The sequence below is a fragment of the Orbicella faveolata genome, unplaced genomic scaffold (genome assembly GCF_042242905.1).
Source record: "Orbicella faveolata isolate gen_17 unplaced genomic scaffold, um_ofav_v1 contig_25, whole genome shotgun sequence".
NCBI classification, from domain to species: Eukaryota; Metazoa; Cnidaria; class Anthozoa; order Scleractinia; family Merulinidae; genus Orbicella; species Orbicella faveolata.
In genome coordinates, this window is record NW_028301553.1 from 7,647,204 (window position 1) to 7,672,546 (window position 25,343).

The window sequence follows — 25,343 nt, forward strand, 5'->3', positions numbered from 1 at the left end:
GGATGGCTGTAATTACCATCTTTAAAAATTAGGTAAGCATTGGCTGGGATCCCTGCACCTAAAATGCGAGTGTGGCGCATCTCTAAACGCGCGAGAACTTCCGAGAGAAAACAAAGTTGATAAGGGTGAGTATATTTTACTTAAGCACTGTTTAAATCGATAGAGTTGCACAGGTGAAATACACGTGTGTAGATTTGGGGGAGGGCTAAAATTAGCATGTTAAGAAAGTTAGGTAAGCATTGGTTGGGATCCCCGCATCCAAGACGCGAGTTTGGCGCATCTCTAAACGTGCGAGAACTTACTAGAGAAAAGAAAGTTGATATTGGCGAGAATATCCAACCCAAACACTGTGCAAATCGATAGTTTTCCATAAGTGAAATACACGTGTGGAGACTTTTGGAGAGGGCTGTAAGTAATATGTTTAAAAGTTAGGTAAGCATTGGCTGGGAACCCTGCACCTAAAACGCGAGTGTGGCGCATCTGTAAACGCGCGAGAACTTACTAGATAAAAGAAGGTTGGTATGGGCGAGAATCGCCAACCCAAACACTGTGGAAATCGATAGTTTTCCACAAGTGAAATACACGTGTGTAGATTTGGAAGAGGGCTAAAAGTAGGGGCCTTAAAAAGTTAGGTAAGCACATTTTGGCATCCCCGCACCTAAAACGCGAGTGTGGCGCATCTCTAAGCGCGCGAGAACGTACTAGAGAGAGGAAAGTTGATATGGGCGAGAATCTCCAACCCATACACTGTGGAAATCGATAGTTTTCCACAAGTGAAATACACGTGTGTAGATTTGGCATCTTTAAAAGTTAGGTAAAGATTGGTTGGAATCCCTGCACCTAAAACGCGAGTGTGGCGCATCTCTAAGCGCTCGAGAACTTACGAGAGAAAAGAAAGTTGATATGGGCGAGAATCCCCCACCCCATGAGGGGACGCAAATGACTTCTACTGTAAGAATGTCTTCCTGGCGTTTTTTTGTTTTTGTTTTAATTTTATGAGAACCGGGCTGTATTCCTCTAAGGCTGTGGGTGTAATTCGTAAAAATTCTATGTTTTTATAAATCGTTTAGAAATTCTTCCGTACAGTTCAAATTAATGTTGCTGACACATGGGTGGGCACTTTATATGTAGACCGTGATGTAAGATACCTTAAAATATTTTTGCTGTTCATGATGCACTGCTACGTTAGTCTGCTTTATAAATATTTAACTGCTCCGGTCGAGCTTTTAATTTCAATATGATTAAGCGTTCTTTTTATGCGTTCCTGTTAAAAATGATGCAAAGTTGTCAATTTTAGTAATTTCAATTTGAAGAAAAGGTTCTGTTAGTACCTTCTTGTCACTTGATGAAGATTTTGCGGGGTTTGTTTTACCAGGGCGCTTCATGACGCCTCCTGGAATGATCTATACCTTCCCTAGTTGAATCGTCATCAGTTTAGCGTGCGTTATTCAGTTTGTTGATTGGAAAAATAATTATACTTTTGAACCTTAGTTCCTCTATTTTCAGGGGATGGGGGATGGGCTCACGTCTTTCGGAGGTCGTTACTTACGGACTTTTACGATTCGTTGCGTGTACGAGCCATTGGCCAAGCGATTGGCCAAGCCATTGGTAGCCGTGCATGGTCACCTAAAGCACTGACAATCTATCTTACCTCCATGTACTAAGTTTCTTCTCGCGCTTTTTTTTTTTTTTTTTGCCCTCGGCTATGTAATTGTGCGGTATTTTCTACACAATAACTTCAATTGCGGAGCATGATAATACTGCACGTGGCTCCCACTGCCAACGACATACTCAGACAAGTATTCCACATCCTCTGGGTTTTTATTCCTTGAGATCTGTTTTAGATTGATTAATCAAACGTTCCTTTACGCCCGGACAAGCATCTCGATGCAAGCTCAGAGTTTATTGTGATGGCTTTCATTGGGTAAACAAGACATTTACGTCTGCTCGCCGCGCTCAACGTCCATTCGTAGGCACTTTGGTATCTTTAAGTTCAGTACGTAGATCTGGTTCAGGGGGAGAAGCAGAGGAAGGTTCATGTTTTGTAATTCGTTCATCATTGCGGGATTACTTGATTTATCGACATCCCCCGGTTTTGTCCGTCATTTTTTTTCTGCCCAAGTCTTTCTTCACGTGTGTTTAGACGTGATCCGATATATAATGACCTTGTTTTGTTCCAGATTATTGGCGTCGGTGGAGTCCGCCATCATTTGAAAGCATCGGGAATGACTCGTGACTTCATTTTAAAGCTTGTCTCATATTTCATCGGCCCTTTCTGGTTTATTTTTTATTTAATATGATCGACATGCCACTGAAACAGATTATGACGCCTTCCCAGGCTGCAAGACGAAGAACCCTGGTGAGAGTATGTACGGAATGCTAGGAACATTTCCTGGCATTTTTCTGCGGTACCTACAGTAGAAACCCCGTGCGTCCCGTCATGAAGCTCATATCGTTTAAATTTCCCTTTGTTATCTAACTTACTGACTTTAAGGAAAGCATGGACAGTTTCCCTGCTTTACCTCGGGCAGCTGACCAGATCACTGTATGACACGAGAAAACAATCTGAAATATTAATTATGCGCAAGCTTCTTCTGTCTGCCCAGAATTCTCAGAAGTTGTATCGCTTGTGGTTGAGACTTTTCTTCGGACAGCGTTGTTTCAATCAGGTGTTCACACAATCTTACGAGTGAAGCATGCGATCAAAGAACTGCATTTGAAACTGCATGTTTTTCAACTTTTGACGTTCACTTTTTAAAATATCCAAGAGAAACCACCATCACCTTTCAGTCCTGGACAAGAAAATAGGATCAGGATCATAATCTCTTGTCCTGGATTAGTGTCAATCGGCTTTCGGGCAGCCCACCCTCTCGCACGCTACGCGACTAAATAGTCCAAAATTTCGAGGTCGACTATTGCACTGTTGTGACAGAGCAAGACATTGTATAGAGAAGCTACACGAGACAATGCTTTCCTTTCCTGTATTTCAAATCGTCGCCCTTTCTTTAGTGCAAATCTCTGAACAAAAACAAATATTTCCTAATACTGTTGGAATTAATTGCAGGAACAACGGAAATAATGTATCACGAGAGCCTTGGCACTAGAAAAAAATTGGAAGTACTCCTTTTGACAAGCGAATGGGGGTCATTAAAGGGGGGACTATCCACTATGAACAGAAAAATAGCTCTATACCTGGCCAAACACCCAGAAGTGGCAGTCAGTTTCCTTGTTCCAAAATGCAGCGAAGAGGGCAAGAGAAGGGCTGGTAACCATAATGTTACTGTCATCGAAACACAGCGGCGGCCTGGTTACGAGCCAATCGACTGCTTGAGTTTCCCACCGAGAGATCTCGTTATTGACATAATCATTGGTCATGGCGTAAGGCTTGGGAAACAAGCTCAGGTAAATAGGGAAACCCATCAGTGTACATGGGTGCAAGTTGTGCACACTGCCCCAGAAGAGCTCGCGATGTACAAAACCTACCCTGATGCTATAGCTAAAGGTGCAGAGAAACACTTGACTGAAGTTGCACTGTGTGAAATGGCTGATCTTGTAGTCGCAGTTGGTCCCAAACTATGCGAAGTCTACTCGGCATGCCTCAACTCGAGTGGAAAAACTGTCTTTAATCTTACACCAGGAATCTTTACTGAGTTTTCGGATTTGAAGCAGTCCACACAGGGTGGTACTAAATTTCGAGTTCTGGTCTTTGGCCGTGGTGACTCGGAAGATTTCGAGCTCAAAGGATTCGACATTCTGCTCAAGCTGTCGCTGCGCTGAGCGACCGAAGTTATCATGTCATCTTTGTTGGTGCTCCCAGTGGAAGAGAAGGGCAATTAACTGAGAAGTTACTTGAGCAAGGTCTTCATCGAAGTCAGCTGACCGTGAGAAAATACTTAGAAAATCGTGAAAATCTTGCCAAATTGTTCTGTGAGGCGAATCTTGCCATTATCCCATCAAGAACAGAAGGATTTGGTTTGACTGCCCTGGAAGCCTTATCAGCCTGTCTGTCTTTCCTGGTCAGCCAAAACCCTAGATTTGGGGAGGCCTTGGCTAAGGTGCCAAATGGTTCATCATGTGTGGTGGACTCTGAGGATCCACAGGATTGGGCTAAGGCCATCAAGAATGTTCGGCTGAAAAAAAGCCAAACTCGACTGGAGGAGTGCCAAGCAGTGCGAAGGCATTATGATGAGATGTACAGCTGGAATAAACAGTGCAATAATCTCGTGGAACAGATGATTTCCATAGTTCACGATAGGTATTTAACAGGCCTTTCAGTATACTTTTAGGTTAGGGTTCGATACAGGCAAACGTGGACTCAGTGTATCAACGCGTCGTCGTCTGTCGGAATATCACCGCCAACATGGCCTGTAGAATGTAGAAAAAAAAAAAAACAGAGAAACAATAAAAGGCCAATCGGCTAGCAAGCTCCTGCTGCACAATTTTGTATTGTAAACAAGTGTAACCTTTTGTATCAATTGACAAAGCGCATTCGTGTGACAAAAATTATTTCAGGCCGCTTACATGCAATGACTCGAAAAATTCGTAAAATTAGAGTTCAATTTCTTGCATTATACGCTTGGAATACAACCCATATATTCAATTGTATGTAAAATAACTTGACTGTAAAAGAGGTTTAATTTTACTGCAGTAGAAACCGCGCCATTAATTTTTTCTCTTTACGCAGAAAAGTCAAAGGTGACGGTGGAATTCATGCTGAAAGATAAGATGTCATTAACGCCTGCTTATGATCAGTCCAAGAACGATGCAGGCCTTGGAAAGTCGCCCCAACTCCTTGACCGAGCATACGAAAGGTAACTCAATCACTATGGTCACTAGCTCTACCACTCTCGATTAATCGTCAGATTCCATCCAGAAAACAAGGGTTGGTTTTGTATGCTTTTACTGTAAACCTTTCTTCTTTGTATGTCCTGACTAGTGGCATCCCTGCGGGCATTGGCTAATGTGGTTATTGGCATCTCTGTGTGTTCATTCCTTTATTTCTCCTGTGTTGGCTGCATTGGATTGCAGCAAGGAAAACAACAACAACAACATCATCATTCATTATCATTGGTACTGCACTGCCTTACAGTTGGAAATATCATTTTGAGGGTGATATATTAGGCTGCTTGACTGGTTGACGTGAATCTAATCACGGTGTACGGTCTGTGCTTTACATGATTGCCGTGTGGGAATCCGATAATCCAGATATTTAGTTTGATTTTTCGGTAAAATCTAACTAATGTCCTTTTTTCTCAGCTGAAGAGATGAAAGACGACTTTGCTGTAAAATATTCCCCGAAACATCAACGACGAGCTGGTGTTAAAATCCCGGATAAATGGCGACAACTTATTCCTCCAGACCAGACTTTGATTCTTAAAACATGCGTTTTGGATGGAAAGGTGCGCCTTGATCCCAACTTCGTGGAGTACTCTTATCCAAACTGGACAGTGCCTCGGTACATCATTAGGAATGTTGAGCGGGAGTACAAGCTGACTCAATATGGAGATCTGTTCATTACCTCGGACGAAAGCGGGAAGTTGAGGCACACAGTAGATGTTCCTATTCCAGCTGAAGAGAAAATACCGAGTGGCCTTGTCGATTGTGACCCCAAGGAAAGTGTTGTCTTCGCTGGAATGGCTGCAAATAGGTGGAAACGTCAAAATAGTCGCCCCTTAATCCCGGAAAGATGGCGAGGATTACTTGCTCCTAATGAGACTTTAATGCTCAAAACTTGTATTTCCTCCACAAAGGTATCTCTTGATGCAAACGACATTGAATATCGTCACCCGAACTGGACGATACCGCGATATGTCATTGAAAATGTTGAACGGGAAAACCGTTACACTGATCACGCAGAACTCTTCATTATCTCTGACGCGAACGGCCAGCTGCAACATGTTGTAGATCATATTGTAGGTGAGGCAGAGTGTTCGGCGCCTCCCTACGCAAGTTAATACTGAAACACAAGTGCATTGGTTCAAATATGTCAAACACGCAACCAACTGCATCTTCTTGAGAACTAACGTCATAGTGTCAAGACTTCCAAGCCTTAGTGGCTGTTTTTATGTCGGAAAATTTACAAGCTCTATATAAATTGGATTATTTATGGAATCCATATGATTAATTTAATTTTACCGAATAAATGTAGACCGCAAGGTTGGTGGATAAAGCAGTCATTTTTCTTCACCAAGTTATATTACGAGGATCTGAGTATTAACCCTGTTCAAAACGAAGTGGGGGGAGGCCCTAAAACGATATTTACCTTTCAAATAAAACGCTAGTGCTACCAAGGTTTCTGTCAATTAAATGGAAAGAATTCGGTAAGTTGACCACTGTTTACAGAACGTAATGTTCCTATGGCGACCATATTTTAACGTAGCATGTTTTTCTAAGCTTTGGTTTTACCAGTTTTTTAACTTTTATACTTTTCATCCTTTCAGTATCCGTTGATTTATTTTGATAATTTTCATTTCTTGGAAAAGTCAGTTGATGTTGTGTGGCGCGTCCTACCTCCTTTGATATTTCCTAAAGCACACGCTATTGAAACTATTCACATTGAACTTTTTCTTTACACTTGCTTCTTCCCAGTGCAAGAATGTGACAGTATTAATCGCAATATTGTGCAATGCATAGTCCCACAACGTCACCACCTTTGAATGACAACAGTTCTATTTCCGCGAGCTGCTGTCGCCACGTTAGTGTCAGGTGTTAAACAAAACCGTTTTTTCGAGATCTTCTTTCACTTCTTTCGGAGGCCGCCACCCAGTGGTTCTCGTCAACACATCATCAGGGTCATATGAGAGCTTCCCATACCGTAGTCGAATTTCCAGAAGCAATTAATCGTCCGGGTAACTAAGTGTTACACTTTTTTCCAAGTGAGACTCATTTTTCCAAGTGTGACCCAATTTTCCAAAGGTGACCTATTTTTCAAGTGTGACCCACTTTTCTAAACGTGACCACTTTTTACAATGTGACCCTTTTTTAAAGTGTGTCCTCCTTTTTTACTAAGTGTGACACATTTTTATATGTGTGACCTTTTCTCCGAGTGTGACCCATTTTTACAAGTGTCACCCATTTTTTCCAGTTTGCCCCATTTTTCCAAGCGTGACCCAATTAAACAAGTGTTACCGTTTTTACAAGTTTGACCCTTTTTTCAAGTGCGTCCTCTTTTCTCAAAGTGTAACCCATTTTACCAAGTATGACTTATTTTTCCAAGTGTTACCCATTTTTTAAGAGTGACATTTTTTCCTAGTGTGACTCTTTTTTCCACGAGTGACCCGTTTTTCCAAGTGTCACCCAATTTTCCAAATGTGACCTATTTTTCCGAGTGTGATCCATTTTTCCAAGAGTAACTCTTTTTCCAAAGTGTTACCCATTTTTCCAAGTGTGAGCCATTTCTTCAAGTGTGATACTTTTTCCAAGGGTGCTCCATTCTTCCAAGTGTTACCCTTATTTCCAAGGGTGTCCCAGCTTTTTCCAAGTAAGACCAATTTTTCCAAATGTGACCTACTTTTTGAGTTTGAACCTTATTTCCAAGTTTGTCCACTTTTTTTCAGCGTAAACCATTTTCTCTAAGTGTGTCCTATTTTTTCAAGTGTGACCCATTTTTACAAGTGTGACCCTTTTTTCCAAGTGTGACCCATTTTTCCAAGTGTGACCCATTTTTTCAAGTGTGACCCATTTTTCCAAGTGTGACCCATTTTTCCAAATGTACCATTTTTCCAAGTGTGACACATTTTTCCAAGTGTGATTTTTGTTTTCACGTGTGAACCGCTTTTTTCTAAGTGTGAGGTATTTTTTCAAGTGTGACCCACTTTTCTAATTGTGACCCATTTTTAAAGGATTACCTATTTTTCCAAGTAATTTCATCAAGTTTGACCCATTTTATCAATTGTAACCCATTTTTACAAGTGTGACTCTTTTTTCAAGTGTGTCCTCATTTTTTACCAAGTGTGAACACTTTTACCAAGTGTGACCCTATTTTAAAAAAGTTACCTATTTTCCAAATGTGACCCGTTTTTACAAGTGTGAAACTTTTTCCAGCTGTGACCCAATTTTCCAAGTATGACTCTTTTTTGGAAGTCTGGCCCTTTTTTTCAGGTGTGTCTCCCTTTTTTCCAACTGTGACCCATTTTTTTAAATGTGACCCATTATTACATGGGTGACCCTTTTTTCCAAGTGTGACCCATTTTTTTGAAGTGTAACTCAGTTTTCCAAGTGTGACCCATTTTTCCAAGTGTGACCCATTTTTCCAAGTGTGACCCATTTTTCCAAGTGTGGCCTATTTTTCAAAGTTTGACCCATTTTTCCAAGTGTGATGCTTTTCTCAAGTGTGTCCCCTTTTTTAAAGTGTGACCAATTTTTCCAATTCTAACCGTTTTTACAAGTGTGACCCATTCTCCAAGTCTATAAGTTCAAATTGGATTGCACGCGAGAACAGATTAAAATCTGCCACAGTCAGTGTATACATCGCTCGTGTCAAAGCTCATTTGCATAACCCTTGCAGCTGGTGAAAATACTTCTTCGACCGTTTAGATACGTTTGTTGACCTTCTGAGTAGTGGCAAAGAGCTTGCTTTAATACTTGTATACACTGTAGATTCAGTTTTGAGGTGAGGGTTGCGTTAAAGTTGATCAATTCTCAAGACTTGCGACGCAGTCCAAAAGTAAATAACGGCGGTCTGCACAAATATTTCACCATAGCCATCGTCCTGATAAGTTCCTTCAATAAATTCTGCCGCAGAAGTAACACTAGGAAGAAAGAAAAAAGAAAATAATAATAATAAAAAAAGAAGTAGCAGTAGGAGAAGACGAAAGTCTTAAGTTTCCATTTACTGTTTAATGGCAATTTAATCCTGTACTACTGCCACGACTACTGGGAGCTTGAGGGCTATATGCCCGAATTTGAAAAACAACAACAACGAACACTTGCTAGCCTGCGTAGCTTGGCGGCTTAAGCAATTTTTTAAAGCAATTTGAGCGCGAGCGCACAAAGCGGCGAAGCTGCGAGGAACCGCTTTCCTGGATTACCCGCATTTTTTTTTATTGCCGCCCCCTATTACATATTTTGACAACCCGATGACAGGTTTTGTGAATCGTATTAACACAGCTATAAATCAGAGCATAGATCGTAATAAGAAACTACCAGTCAACTTGTCAGAGAAAAGTCACTATGATACTGTAGAGTCTATCAAAACAATCATCTGATCGTGTGTGCCATGCCTGTGCGCGCAAAATGAGAAACGCTTTTGAACTTCATAATTTCATCTACTCGAACCTGCAGATAGTGAAGCAAGCCGCGATCGAAGTCCTCAAACAAGAAAAGGACATAAAACATCAGACGATAGTTCCATTGCTGTGAAGTTCAGCGATGATATTTCTGAAATTTGGTCGTCGATTATACTCTTTAACAGCGAAACAACAACGATACTGGTTCTCGTAGACGGCAATTCTTCTCTTGTGAGCGCAAACAGAGAAACACGGTAAAAACCATGCTTTGCCTGTTGGGAAAACGGCCATCACATCTCTCCCATGAGGCAAATTGTTTACGGCTGTTTCTTGCTCGTGTTTGGCAGTTAACAATTTCGCGATATTCGCGAAGAATTTTCAGGCGCGATAACGCTTTCGACAACGCTTTCTCAATTATTTTCTGTTTACACGCCAAAGATCTGCATTGTAATCAATGTTAGGGGTGGCGAATGGTCCCTCAAAAGCTCTGGGTCTCGTAAAATTTTAGTCGAATTTCACGGGTCTCGCAGTCTCGTTTTTTTAGTGGTTATGTGCGTCTCGCAGTCTCGAGTTTTCTATGAAGCTGTCTCGGAGTCTTGATTTTTCGCAACGCTAGGTGTCTCGAAGTCCCAATTCGTTCGTTTATCTATTTTTATAAATGACGTCTTCTCCTCACTTGATATGGAATCTCAATGAATTTCAATGAAGCAACTTACAAATTTTCCGAGAAAAAGTTAATCCTAACTTCTCCTAATTGTCTTAATTCTACAAAAAGGTACAAAACCTACCGCAGCGTCCGTTTTGGCGCCAGAAAAACAGTTATTTTTCTCTAGGATATCATAACGCAGTGTGTTATAATCGAATTTCGAGTTCCAGTCAGTTCCAAGAAGCTGGCTTAAGGCTGTACAAGCTCATTCTAGTTCTCAATGGGCACGAATGGGCACGACGCGCTTGGATGGAACTATGTTTTGCGATGAATGGGCTTTACTTCTGTGTCATGGTTGATGCTTGTCTTTTAGTATCGGCGCTTGCACAGTGCAAAAATGAACTTCGGAATCCGTTTAATCAACGGAAAGCTGCACCAGCCTCGTAACAATATCACACAAGTTGCAACGTGACTACTTACGTATACTAGCTACTCAGTGGAGAGGCCGGGGGCAAATCCCTTGCCCCGCGCGCGCCGATCATTTTTGATTTGGCAAGGTTTTCTCATTTCAATATTGAAATTGAAAAATCCACCCATTGATTTAATATTTTGGACTAGTGTAATCTTATCAGTATGACCGAACGACGGCAATCATTACACCTTTTCAATATTTTATCTACTTTTAATTCCTCAGAAAATAAAACGAGTTGTTAATATGTGACCAGGGCAGAGGAAGCGGATATGGACCTGAAATTCACTTTTTTCTTTCCCGTTATCAGCCGTTCGTTTTTCATAGACAACACAATGGTCAACCCATGAATAAAATGACTAAAATCATAAGATGGGGCCAAGAAACCTTCCATAAAAAGTCCATATCGAAGCTGAGAGGACGATTTCTCACTTTATTTCTCATAGGACTAGTGCCTTTCCCTTTTTTCCTGACAACACCAGAATTATTGGCCTTAAAAATAGTTCGTCTTTGATTTCTTCGGCTCAAGAAACATATATTTAAGTAACGGGACTTGCACTCTTACCGGTATGGGACTCAAGGGAGGGTGTGGACCGTGAACGTAATCGTCCTAAAATGCGATAGGCGTTATATTTAAGGTGTTATATGTCGCATCCGGCATACATTAGTGTTATATGGTGTCTGCAAAAATCATAATAGCTGGGAGAAAAATACATTTTTGATAACACTTCTACATATATCATGTATCACGAACATTAACATAGCTGAATTGGAAGTGGTGTTAATACAGACTTATATTCTTAGCCATCACTAAACCTAGCAGCAATTAAACAAAAGATGCAACTGAATCCTTTCGCCTGTACCGGTAGTTCAGCACTCACCACTGGCCGTACATTTTTTTTTTTTTACAACAGAAAAGGCTTAGTGAACGTTACACTGTAAGTGACTTTTCGAAGCTGCACTGAGATTGACAAGCCACTGAATCTATTTATAACTTGAGCATTCTTTCACCATGTCCTTTAGCTTGTTCATTATAGGGGACTTTCGCTCTCTGGCTTTGAGGGAAGTTCAAAATGATCTCACATGGCCTTGAGCATCGTAACAACGAATCCCATGGTCGGAGCTTATCGCTCAAAATCAAGGGCCCCTGCTGTTGAAAGAAATTGATAATTATACGCTATTTATGACCAAAACGGCTGAAAACACCTACCTTTGGGGCCGCATATGGCCCATATAAGGGAGTACCTCCAAGCACCCCCCGTGAGTCTCATACTGGTGAGAGTGTATGTCCAATCACTTAACTATATGTTTCGCGAGCCGGGGAAATCAAAGACAAACTATTTTTATAGCCAATAATGCTGATTTCGTCAGAAAAAAAGGGAAGGGTACTTTAAACACAAAGTGAGAAATCGTCCTCTCAGCATCTGCACGCGCTTCGAACATGTGGACTTTTCTTGGCCCCATTTTTTGTTTTTCTTCCATTGTGTTCTCTATGAAAAACGAACGGCCGAAAACGGGAAAGAAAAAATATAATTTCAGGTCCATATCCGCTTCTTCTGCCCTCATGTATTGGCAACTCCTTATATTTTATGAGGAAAAGTAGATAAAAATTGAAAAGGTGCAATAATTGTCATCATTCGGTCATACTGATAAGATTGCACTAGTCCAAAAAATGAAATCAGTGGGTGGCTTTTTCAATTATATTTCAATATTGAAATGACAAAACCTTGCCAGATCTGATGATCGGCGCGCGCAGGGCAGGGGATTTGCCCCCGGCCCCTCCACTGAGTAGCTGATAATTGGTCGCGCTACAGCTTGTGTGACATTGTGTGAAGCTGGTGCAGCTCTTTGTTGTGTAAACGGATCCCGAAGTTTTTCACGGGAAACTTACCTCGTTTCCATTGGTAACAATATCAACGGCCGTTGGTCGCCTGTCGCGTCGCCTACAATTTCGCGCGCTTTGCTGCCAATGACGTCAAAGGCCAACAAGCTGCCAATGGATACGGAACCAGTTGCTCGTGACAACAACACGACTTTTACGTTAAAACTTGGTAACCAAACTTTCGTCCCGCCTTACTCAACTGATAATCGTAGTAAGAAATTTACGATGATGTGCTTTTTAGCCATCATTTAGACCCAGCTTTTGAGATTTTCTCCCTCAAATTTAGGTAATTTTAGTAGGTAAACAAAGGCCTCAGGGTAGTTTGTCTTCCAGCCTCGCTGGTAAGCTTAGAATTTTCTGAAAAGTTTCCATAGTAATGAATGTACCTTGGAATTGGTATGAAAACGAAATTCCTTGAGCTGCATTTAAGGGGACGTAGCACGCTTCACAAAATCGGTGAATTTTACCTTTCTGATCACGGTCGGCAACCTCAGCTCGGCCAAAATTTAATTTTGGGCCTTAGCAAAGCAAACATAAGGAATTGGAATATAATAAATTGCTTTTTTAGATATATCTGCCAAACCCTTTTCACTGGCAAAAATGAAGGAAAATCATTTTTGGTCCCGAAGTCGAGTGAACTGCTTTTAGCGGGACTTCCACTTAAAAGGTACTCGTTTGACATAGTGAGAAAATGTGTAACAAAGTGTAAAAGGTTGACGCGTGTTTTACGTGTCTTTTGGGGCTAAACTAGCCCAGCGAGCAGAGGTACTCCGTGCCAGTTAACAACCAACAACAAGTTTAACTAGAAAGGTTTATTCTAAATAAATCTTACTTCAATTCCGGCTCCTTTCCTCTTCAGGATTTCACATTCAGTTATCCTTTCATCCAAAATTCTCCACATCTGATAGTTTTCTTTCTCATCTTACAGTTGCTGAATTTTGAACGTTTAATTATATCACACTGTTTCTGTTGCAGTACCCATGTTTTTTTGTTTCACTAAGGTTAAAAGTAAACTTAAAATAATTCAACACAGCTTTCACTGGCAAGTAATAACACCAAGTGTTACTAGAAACTATTTACCGCTAAGAAAACTAAGTTTAACCGAGTAAGCACATAGTAAAATCGCGACTCAATTCTTAACTGTACCACAATACTGTAACTGGAGAGACAACGCCCAAGTTAGCATAAATATCCTGAACTAAAATGGATTGCTGTATCTAAAAGATACATCAGGAATTTATTTCCTTGAGCTCTTCAGCTGATGAATTTCCTGCATGGCAGTTGGAAAATCAACTAAAAGCATATTCATAATTATAAGTGTCAAAGCAGACCCACGATGTCCCAAAATGAACGAAGCAAAATGCATTCGTTCCATTATCAGCAATCACAAATCACGCGGAAAATCACGAAACTTCATAAAGGCTTTCCCCTAAAAATCTTAAATGTCCACAGATGTGGCCCCTATGCCTCAGTCGGGTACAGTAGCTACATAAATATTGCTTTTTTTGTAAGTATTACTTAAGATACAAAATCAATTGCATGTAACACTATTTTATCTTTATGGAAAGTGTTTGATATGTTTGATAATGAAAGAAGTTTCTCGAAGTTTTTATGGCGCTAATTGCTAAAATCTCATTTTCAATATTTTCTTGTTATTGCGTTATTTACTGTAAATTTCTTTGTTAAAGTTGCCCTTTCGCGGCGTTTTTATGATACCACGCCAAGTACCATTTTTTTGCCGATCTAAATTTAGATTTTAAATTTAGCCATTTTTTGTTCCGTCGAAATCAGTAAAATAAGTCGAAAAATAAAAATTCCCTAAAACTGCTATTATGTAAATGTTACCATTCAAATTGTGAAGCAATTTGACTTTTTTTGAATAAAATAGTAGCTGTCATAATAGTTACTTTTTAGATGTTTATAAAAGGCGGTCATCATCATCATCATCATCATCGTCGTCGTCGTCGTCGTCGTTGTCGTCGTCGTCGTCGTACGGTCATCATCAGTGGTACACTGATGATGACCGTACGGTGAAAAACGTTTTGGTTTTTAAAATTTAGTAACTTTTAGCCCTTTATAAACAAAATAATAGCTGTTTGAATATATCTTTTTGTCTATTAGTGGGTAATTCTTAAGTCATGGGTTGTGAATACCCCTTCGAAACTGTTGTGAGAGCTCTCAAACCGTCATCGTCGCCGTTTGCCTGACAGAAAAATGTGATTGAATTTTTAATGTCCCGTTGCTGCATTTAAATGCTTATTGTAATATGTTTTTTTCCTTCTTTTTTGTTAGTCTGTTTGTCGGTTTGGTTTGTTTGCCTGTTTGTTTGCTTGTTTGTTTGCCTGTTTGGTTGTTTTGCTTAAGGCTACTGCAATATTTCACCCAAAAATGTATTTAACATTCCTAAACAATTGAATCAAATAGCATCTAATTACTCATGGCGAGACCAAAGGAACGCGATATGCCGAAAAAGCATTCCTAATACAGTATGACTAGGTATTTAAAGTGCCCAAATTCGGCCAAGTGAGAATGATATTGTACCCACATATATCAGGTCAGTGACTTGATATCACGGGAGATCAGGACAATAGACACGGCTTCTGATTGGCTCATTACGAATAAGGGTACGGTAAATACCACAAATAATTTTAAGATATGCTCCTACAAACGGATGGTCCGTTAAAGTTCTGATATGGAGCCACACTACAGGTAGTCAGTTTTACGAGTCATCGAGAAATGGAAGTATTCCCAAGGGGTTATTTGTGTCCCAAGCACTGAAGTTACGAGCTTGAAACGCCGTCCATCACACACATGCAGAGATTGACGACAAGAAAAAAACGGCCAGCCAAATTCATCTGAACTGCCCGCTGAAGGAAATCTGCTTACATTGTAACTTCGCTTGAAAAACGCTATTCTCCAGATCTTGCTCCTCGCTTTGTGGATTATCCTGACTGTGCGAATAGTGCTTTGGATAAGCGTTGTTCTATTTTTCTAGCACGGTTTAAACATCGTATATGTCTTTGCCTACTTCTTCTTTTTCATTGCGTTTCCTATAGCACTAAGAAATACATATATAAAAATCAAACCAAATAAGGAACCAAGTAAACTAGATAAGTCGTCAGAAATGGATCTATTGACAAGCCTGTCTTCTCTTCTTTGTCCAGCACTTTTGGAGCGACTGGATGAGCCGTCCTGACTTCTTTCTTGAGCACTGATAGAACAACTGAGTAAACTGCGTTCTCTTCTTCGCTCCACACGGCTATCGCGACCGCATAAACTGTTAGAAGTGCTGGAGTGACTAAACACGCTGTCAGCATCGCTGGCGCCACTAGATAAACTGCCTTTCCTTTTCTGATCGGAATTGCTAGAGAAACTGGATAAGCTGTTGTCTTTTCTTCTGTCAAACCTGTTGGAGCCACTGAATGAGCTGTCCTCTCCTCTTTGTTTGCCACTACTAAAGCGACTGGATAAGCCGGCTGCTCTTCTTCTCTCACCGCTGTTGGAGCTACAGAATAAACTCTCCCCTCTTTTTTCTGAGCCATTGCTGGAGCAGCTGGATAAGCTGTCCTTTCTTCTCCTCCCAACACTGTTTGACCAACTGAATGAACGGTCTACCTTTCTTTCTTCGATACTGCTGGAATACTGACTGGAGAAGCTGTCCTGTCTTCTTCTCCCAACACTGTTGGACCCACTGAATAAACTGGCGTTTCTTCCTTCTTCACTGCTGGAATATTGACTGGATAAACTGTCCTTTCTTCTTCCTCCCTCAAAACTGTTCCGCCCACTGAAGGAGCTGTTCCCTCCTCTTTCTTCACTGCCGGAATACTGACTAGATAAGCTGCTCTCTCTTCTTCTCTTCACGATCTTGGAACCACTCAATGAGCTGTCCTCCCTTCTTTGTTCGATATTGCTGGGGCAGGTTGATAAGCTGTCCACTCTTCTTCCTTCGACACTGGATAGGCTGTCCTCTTTCTGTCTTGCATTGTCGGACCAATTTGATAAACTGTTATCTCTTCTTCTCTCAACGCTGTTAGGACCATTGAATGATGCGTTGCCCCCTCTACTTTGTTCAGCACTGTTGGAGCGACTGAGAAAACTGTCCTCACGGTTTTGTGCACCAACGTTAACACGACTGAGTAAGCTGTCCTCTCTTATTTGGTCAGCACTATCGTCAGAGCGACTGAAGAAGCTGTCCTGGTTTTCTTTTTTAGCATAATTGGAACAACTGTATAGGCTTTCTCCTCTTTGTTCTACAGCAAATTTGCGGCGGATGAATGAGCCTTCCTCTGATCTTTGCTCAATCACGGACTGATCTTCTCGTGTAGGGCTTCTCCGTCTCGATCGCTGTATTGATGTTCTCAGTCGTTTTTCTCCAGGCAGGGAAGCTCTTCCTAACATTTGCTGCGGTATTTGGACTTTACCTAAGAAAAAAAGTAATTTTCTCGCCATTTGTGACTAAAACATGCCCAGCGTGGCAGGTCTGTGCCCTTCGACTCCCCAAAGACATATCGAAGGGGTGTATTCTTTCGATTAGTGCATAAGCATACGCATAAGCTAAGCGACATAGCAGACACAGTGAGATGCTGCTAAGTGTTATTAATTATTAAGTAGCGACTGTTGTTAAGAGAAAAAAAGCGCCATTGTCTCAACATCTTGCTCCCCTTGCGTACGTATGTTGCTTATGCTTATGCTTACGCTTATATGAAATAATGAAAACCTGCCTTTACGGATCGAGTTTTTCCCCTTTGATGTACGGTCCCATCCAAACACGAAAAGCGAGGGCCATTAAAGAAAAAATCAAAAAGCTCTCTGACTTGCTTTTGTGTCTACACGCTCATGCGGGTGCCCACGCGTATCCACATGTCCTGCATCACGCAGGTTAAATTTGAATTTGTAAATTACACATTGTTGTTTAACAATAAAGGGCTTAGCTTCTTGCACCTTAAGATCTTCATTGAACTTACGACTCACAAACACAGGTTGGATGACGGTTCCTATTCTAAAACGTAGTTTGCAAAGTTGCCTTAGGATCACTCTAACAGTGTTCGTTTTCTCTTGTGACGATGGATAGGGCTGTGGGTCAGATACTTTAGTGTCGAAAACTTTTTGATAGCCATATTAATCAAATGTTGTGGGTATCTAAACTTACAGACCACTTCTCTTAGCTGGTCACATTCTTCGTTGAAATGTGACCAATTTAATGGTCAGATACCGCCATTTCCTGAGAACAGTTTTACGTGCTTGCGAAATGTACCGGCAAATATGATTGCCTCATTCATGAGATGCTTTTCATACGCAAATTCAAACCAGAGTAAAATGTACAAACTGACTCAATTTGCGCTAAAGTGTTTGTTTAGCTTCTAATTAGTATGTTAATCTTCATCTCTAGCCTACTTAAATATTCGCTTTTTTATACTTATTTTCTCTTGATAATGGCGTCTTGATGAATCCAAAACGTCGAGTTCATAAATTTCGCATCTCTTTGCTTTATCACATCTCGATTTAATCATAAATTATTTGGGAATGACAACAACCCAACAAATATGGTGAAATACTTCAAACTACTTACCACGAACTAAGGTTTGCATTATTCCCACAAGATCGTTGCACTGCTTCTCCCAGCTGTACTTCTCGGCATAGCGCATGCGTAGTTCTTGACACTCCCTAAGGGATTTTTCCTTGCCTTTTTCTCGCACACCTTTGATGGCCTCAGCCCACTGCTCTGGATCCTCGGAGTCTACAATCCAAGAAGAACCAGAGGGTACCTGCTGCAGGGCTTCTCCAAATCCACTGTTTTGACTAACAAGGAATGGAAGACCAGCAGATAAGGCTTCCAGGGCTGCCAAACCAAATCCCTCGGTTCTTGAAGGTATAACAGCAAGATTCGCTGTAGATAACAGTGTAGCTAGGTGATCACGGTTTTCAACGTACCCTTTCACGGTCAGTTGACTTCGACTCAGGCCTTGCTTCAGTAACTTCTTTGCCACTCGTGTTTCATTCCCACTTGCACCTACAAAGATGAGATGGTAACTTCTGTCATTCAGTTCCGCGACTGCTTTAGCAGCAATGTCGAATCCTTTAAGCTCAAAATCTTTAGAGTCACCACGCCCAAATACTAGAACACGAAACTTCGTAACTCCTTGCGTAAAAAGCTTCAAATTAGATAATTCAGTGAAGATGCTTGGCGTAAGATTAAAGACAGTTTTGCCACACGAGCTGAGATAGGCTGAATAGAACTCAAGAAGTTTGGGTCCAACTGCTACGACAAGATCGGCAATTTTGCACAGATTTACTTCAGTCCATTGTTTTTCATCTCCTTTCGATATGGCACCAGAGTAGGTTTTGAACATCGCAAGCTCTTCAGGGGCAGTATGCACAACTTGTACCCACGCACAATGATGGGTCTCCCTTATCACTTGAGCTGGTTTTCCAAGTTTTACGCCATGACCAATGATTATATCAATGTCGAGATCTCTCGGAGGAAAACTTAACCAATCAAGTGGTTCATAACCAAGTCGCTCTTTTGCTTCCACGATTCTAATATTGTGTTTTCCAGCAGCTTTCTTGTCCTCTTCAGTGCATTTAGGAACAAGGAAGGTGACAGACACGTTCGGGTGTTTAGCCAGCTGTATAGCCAGCTCTCTGTTCATGGTCGACAGTCCGCCTTTGGTAGAATTCCATTCGTCTGCCAAGAGCGTAACATATAATAATGTCCCTGTGGACATTGTGTCATGTTACAGAATCTCCTGCAGAAACGGAGACAGATAAACTCGTTAAAATGCGACGGAAGCGTGGCCTTAGTATTCAGTAATTTTTCAACCCATACATAAACCACGTCAGTTACAGTAGGCTTCATGAAACTTAAATAAACTAATACCTCAACCCTGGTGAAAGGAGAAGAGTCAAAGCCCCCACAAAATCCCCCTCCCACCATGCCCCACGTTTTCCTGAGTTAGGGGTGACAGGTGCATAATTACTCGATCTGACAAAGCTCGTTATGGCTGGCAACATCCTCTCTTGTTAGTGTTATACGAAACCCTTTTTTTACGATTTAGATTATCTTGAAAACCATTTCCTGAAATATAATAGCAATTCATTGTATTTTTCGTATTTTAAGGGGCAACCATTTAACTACACTGAAATCACTTCATGATGAAAAAAAAAAGCAAAACAAAAACAAAACAAAGAACAGAATCATACAATGTTCCAGAACTAAATTTTGAACGGCACAAGCGAACTGCAACTGTGATGTCTTACATTAATGCTGTCAGAAAATCTAGGATGTGACCAATTAAGAAAAGGTAAGCGTGCAGCGTGCAACTATCGAGTTATGGATACACGCGGGAGGATGCTAAGCACGAAAGAAGCGACTCTAGCTTCTTGAGTGCTTAGCAAACCTCGCAAGTGCATCCTAACTCGATTGTTGGACACTGCACGCTTACCATCTATTTCACAACATTGAGACTTTTGGGATAGTATATATTGAAACTCGTCCGGCCGGCTTACATGAAGTCAAAAGCGTGATAAACCGCGCGAAAATGCAAACTCAAAAATCTGACAAAGCGACACATCAAAATTTTTCTTGCCAGATCGCGGCGAGTTAATAGTTTCTCGGGCAAACAAACAATTTCAAACGGCCCAGTTAACCTAAATATCAAGCTGACAACAAACGAAAATTAAAGTCGGTAAAAGCGTTTCTCAAAAACTGGTTAAGCTTAAATTTGGATCAGTTTTTTTCGTTAGTTGGTAAAACAAGCTGAAATAAACAGAAGACGGAGGCCTAAAGGAAAATGTCAAAAATGCAAGCTTATATTTGTGCGGCGATGCAGTCTTTCCTTCGAACGGCTGTTTCTTTATCGATTTCAATTGACATCGAGCGACGAACGTTCGAGCAAAACTTAACTAAAACCCGGGAACTGAAATAATTCATCAGAGGCTACCAATATTTGTTAAAAATTCAGAAAAGTTCAGAGAAACTATTACTCTTAACGTTTTTGGAACAGATGGATTTCCCATGTAAGACTTTACAAACAGAGATTTGTTAAAGCTCTAACGTTCAAGTTTTGTTCGCCAAAAGCATTTTAAAAAATGGCTTTCGATGCCAGAAAAGTTCTACAATGAAAGCTTAATTTTTTTGTCGTCAAACTGCTAGAAATTCTCTCTTATATTTCCGCAATGCCTTGTTACAGACCAGTTTGTTGTTGTTGTGGCCCGTCTCCGAGTGCCGAGTGCCTTTGCTTCTACCAGCTGATTCAACTCCTGCTCGCTTAAATTCACAAATTTCCTAGGTGGAGACCCGGCAAAAAAACTTACGCTCAAAATTTCGTAGCTCACAGGAATAATATTCCTCATCTCCGGAAGAATTATTAGATTTTTCCATATTTTAGGAGAAGAAAAAATAGGAATTATGTTTTACAAACAAATAAACAAACTGACGTCAGCGTGCAACCCATCGGTAAATGGATCGAGCGTATTAGCCAATCAGAACGCGCGCTTCGCTAAGGCTATGTTATAAATCCAGATGTTTTTCGCAGAAGTATTTCTAATTATAAGTAGATTAGTTTCAATGAAAAAATATTTTGGGGCTTCGGTGCACTTTCAGCCCGGTATGATTACTTTAAATGCTCACAGGAATAATATTCCTCATCTCGATTGGGATTGTCTTGACGCTGTTGAAAATTTCCTTGATTCGATTCCTTCTTTCTCCCATCTCTTAAGAACGCCGGTTGTTTGTCATGTTTCTTTCGTTAGCGCTGTTTCTGTAGTCGTACAATTCGACAAGAACTCAAACGGAGCCAAGAACACAGTGACACAAAAATTAGGAGTATCGGATCTTTTGTAGACCTGGATCAGTAAAAATCTTTAGAAATAGTAAAAAAACGGCAAACTGCTCCTCATGGGAAGCGCTTCATTAACTTCTCTCTTTATATTCACGGCTCATACGAGCACGAATGTATGTGCAGCTGAGTTGGCTTTTCACTTCTTCGTGACCTTTTTTTAACTTCTTCACGTCTTCCATGATTGAAATCAAGAATCAAAATGTCATTTGGCGATTTTCCTCTTGTTAACTAACCTAAGAGATAAAAACTTTCGAACACGTGTGCTCCTTGCGCGCTCTCTCTCTTTCTCTCGTCGCACTCTCTCTCTTTCTCGTATCGTGGTGCAAACTTATTTGACTTATAACGACGGTATGTAAAGCGAGCGAAAGAGAGAGACAACTCAACCTTCTAAACATTTTCTTCTCGGTGACTTGACCACCCGTCAAATAAATATGATACATACTGTTTCGTTTCTCTCACAGATGGCCCATACATTGTAATGAACGAGAGACGAGTCTTGGATTCTTGTGAAATCAGTTACTTTCCCCGTTAAGCCTTGCATGAACAATCCCCTTTTTCCTTTTTTTTTTTTTTATCGTCTGGAACCATTCACGTACAGTTCTAGTAAAGTCAGTTATAATAAACCAAATTGGTCAGAAAAGCAGCCTAGAAATATAGTGTAATCAATGAGTAATCGATGGGCAATCAATAACTAATGGATAAGTAATCAATAGCATCAATGAATCATCGATGGCATTGATGAGTAATCGATATATAGGCCACAGAATTCTTAGTTATCGATTACTCATTGACCATCACCGATATTCAGTGACCAACCAGTTGAGTAATCATTGATTACCCATCGATTACTCATTGATTACTCATTGATCATCGCTAATAATCATTACATATGACTAATCAGTTGATTACTCATAGATGTCATGGATCATCCATTAGTTTCGTCTAGATTACAGTCCAAAGTATTAGCAGTGAATCAGGACCAGTGGAACGCGCGTTCGACGCCTTCAATTAACTTAAAATATTTCTTCGTTTTTATTTTTTGCCATTTGTAAATATATTTACAAAATAAAAAATGTATAAGGCAAGGAAGCCCAGGAAAGCAGGATCATATGTACTAAAAGCATTCGCGGTCGAATGTCGATCGATTCCTTTAATGGATACTTAGTTGTTTAGTTCTAAAGTTGATTTTTGGCGGGGATGGAACATCATACACCTATTTGCAGGGTTACAAGCTACATCCTTCAAATCTGGTGAATAAAATCTTCTATCTAGTATTTTAACGTTGCGACTCACAAATTGTGTAAATTTGCATTTTGGAATAAGTTATTTGCCATCGTATTCCCATACAAACACTGTAATTTCTTTTCTTTTTCACTTTACCTACCCGTCAAGATGGCGTCGAAAATCGTGACAAGGTCCGGGATTCAAAATATGCCATAGCCCCATAAAAACAATTTTGTCACCAGTGCTAAGTAGATCCATGAAGGCTTCCTTTTATAATACCACCCAATCCTGGATAATTAACGCGATTCCATTTACATGTGTTGGGGATACATTTGAAGTCTAATGTGCGGCCAACTTTCCGGAAATTTTGGTAGATGTCAAAGACGTTTCTAAGAAACCGATCTCATTAAAATTCTGTAGCCTGCGAACACAGGCGTATTTCCGGCTGTCGCTTGTCTCCGCTTATTTTCGGCGGACTCGCGCGTGTGTACTTTGGTCTTTCCCACAACATCAGATAATCTTGATGTGTCAACAGTCACCACAAGGAGCCAGTTGCACCTTATTTGGTAAACTATTTCTCTCATCTGTCGTGCCCTACTCTCGCTATTTTCGACTCTGTGATCACAGTGAGAGAAAATGATCAGGCAATACTCATAGTCTGCCCGTTTATTAATTTTGATTCACTATTTTACCTTTTATTACCGTATGTATCGTGGCATCATATCACATCAGTGCTCAGGGCGTTCAGGTTTGTTTCTGAGTATGACACAGGCGTATATGTGTAGTACGCGCGCGTGTGGCACTTGCGCTCGCTCGCGTGTCTGTGCAAGGCATGACTCGCGCGAAAAATGGTACATTTCATGTTTTTTACCCTACTGCCATCGTATGTTGCTCCTATGTATTCGTATGTAAACTAATGTATTGGTATATAGCCTGTATATTTCCGTATGTATCTGTATGTACTGGTATGTTACTCGTATGTACTAGTATGCTAGTCGCATGTTACTCGTATGTTACTCGTATGTAATCGTGTGTGGTGTTTTACTCACGATCTTTTTATTGTGTACAATGCATTATTTGTGCATGGTTACGCAGGCATTCAACAGAAGTGACTCAAGTTATAGGGGAACATTTGGTTATAATATTTGCCTCATTAGCTAAAGTGATTCAGTTTCCGATCATGCCACAATCAGTTCTGAATATTGAAAGGGTACAGCACGATTAACTGTCCCAAGGAATTTGAGACCGATGAACTTTTTGTGCGATTGACACCAACAACGATCGCCCTATTCAGTATGAAACAATGATGCCAACGTGAATAAATAAAGACATTTTTCTATTGTCGATTTTCGATTTGTCGATTTTTCGCTTTCCGCTTTCCGCTTTATAATATCAAGTAGACAAGTTAAATCTAAAGGAAGTTATTTGGTCAGAAACCATTCAATTAGACCGTAATTTGTAGCATTCTGCAAACCTCTGTTCTTCAAATATTCATTTAACGTGATCGAGCCTCCGACACAAACAGAGCTGCATCGTCAAAATTATGCCACAAATATGCATGCAGAAAGCTTTCAACGGAGCAACTGCTTTATAACGAACAGTAAGCCTTAAAATATCGGCTGGTGACAACGCATAACATAATATATCCCTGATTCTTGAATACAATTTTAGTTCCCTTTAATGAATACAAAATTCTTATAATCACATCATATCGATCATAGACGTAATTTATTTTAATAGCAGTAAATTTTCATGTGTTGGCTATAGAGCCATATACCTTATGAGGCCATTTTTTCACCCTACACAAAACTGTAACGGGAGAAGAGAGAACTGTTTAATATCTTCCTGTTTCAAAGCGGGAGATAACAACACTAGTGTGCCAGAAATTTGTGATCGATAGCAAATTGTATAACCAAATAAACAGATTCACTTTCGTTGTCTTGTGCGTTTTGTACATTTCAGTAAGACTTTTAAAGATAGCTCAGCATGTGGTGTGAAACTTGTTGTCGACAAATATATACAAGATCCCGTACGTCATATTGACTGCACATAAACTAGCCTCCTCGCAAAGCGGGCAAAGCGGTGAGTGAGTACACCGATCCTTTTGGTTAATGATTGAATTTCCTATAAACGGAGAGATCCAGCTCCTAATTCTTTACTTAAAAGTTGGACATATTTAAGTAGGAAATCAAACTTTGATAACAACGTATACATACGAGACAAAACGGAATGTATTAGTAAAGAAACTTTTCAAGGCTTACGACTCCTTTTTTCTTACCTCCACACTTAAAACCGAAAGTCGGATTCAGTCGGAAAGTAACATTCCGGTTACCTCACCAGGATGAACAAAGGCGTCACCAGACCATGCGAGGGCTTGTTTTAGCAGGCTGAGGGTTGGCCGATTGAAGATCCAGGTGGATCACCTCCAAATTGGTCCTAAACTTGTTGAGAGTTTAGGGGCGATCGAAATGCGAGCAAACGAGTAAACACAAACGAAGAAGCAAAGTCTTATGGGGATAAAACAATGTCACGTGATATTACAAATTTGTCACAAAATAGGCTACAGACTTTAAAAAGAAATGCACGCTAAAAGTATGAATCAATTGTTATTAAATTAAATTGAGGAACTCCTCAAAAGAGATGTTTTTTTAAGGCTGGTATCGACTAGACACGGAGTCGGAGTCGTTATCAGAAGCGCTGATCGATGCGATCTAGTGAAAATCAAGCGGACAGTTTCGGAGGTAGAATACCTTTTCCGCTTATGACCCCGTCGCTAAACTAAATTACCGGAGTAGAAAGCAGATGCCGAAAAATAAACCAATCACAACACCTAAGATCTAGTATTTTGATTGGTTTTTCTGCATCTGCTTCCGATTCCAACAATCTAGTTTTCATTGGATCATAAGCGACGGAGTGGTAGGCAGAATCAGACGAAAATGGAAACGTTCTGATTGTTCTCGTGGACTCCGAATTCGTGGAGCTTATGACTACACTTACGACTTCGATTTTCGATTTTCACTAGGCCATAACCACGCTTACGACTCCGACACCGACT

General features: G+C 40.5%; 1 protein-coding gene across 1 annotated transcript; it reads right to left on the reverse strand.

Moving 5' to 3' along the window:
• Positions 1-13,021: 13,021 nt before the first annotated feature.
• LOC110044246 (uncharacterized) lies at positions 13,022-25,142 on the reverse strand. The gene is made up of 3 exons (XM_020749768.2): positions 24,567-25,142; positions 17,794-18,970; positions 13,022-16,645 (listed from the first exon to the last, which is right to left on the reverse strand). Exons 2-3 carry the CDS (start codon positions 18,947-18,949, stop codon positions 15,249-15,251), a joined length of 2,553 nt encoding a protein of 850 aa, XP_020605427.2. The 5' UTR covers positions 18,950-18,970; positions 24,567-25,142; the 3' UTR covers positions 13,022-15,248.
• Positions 25,143-25,343: the final 201 nt, after the last annotated feature.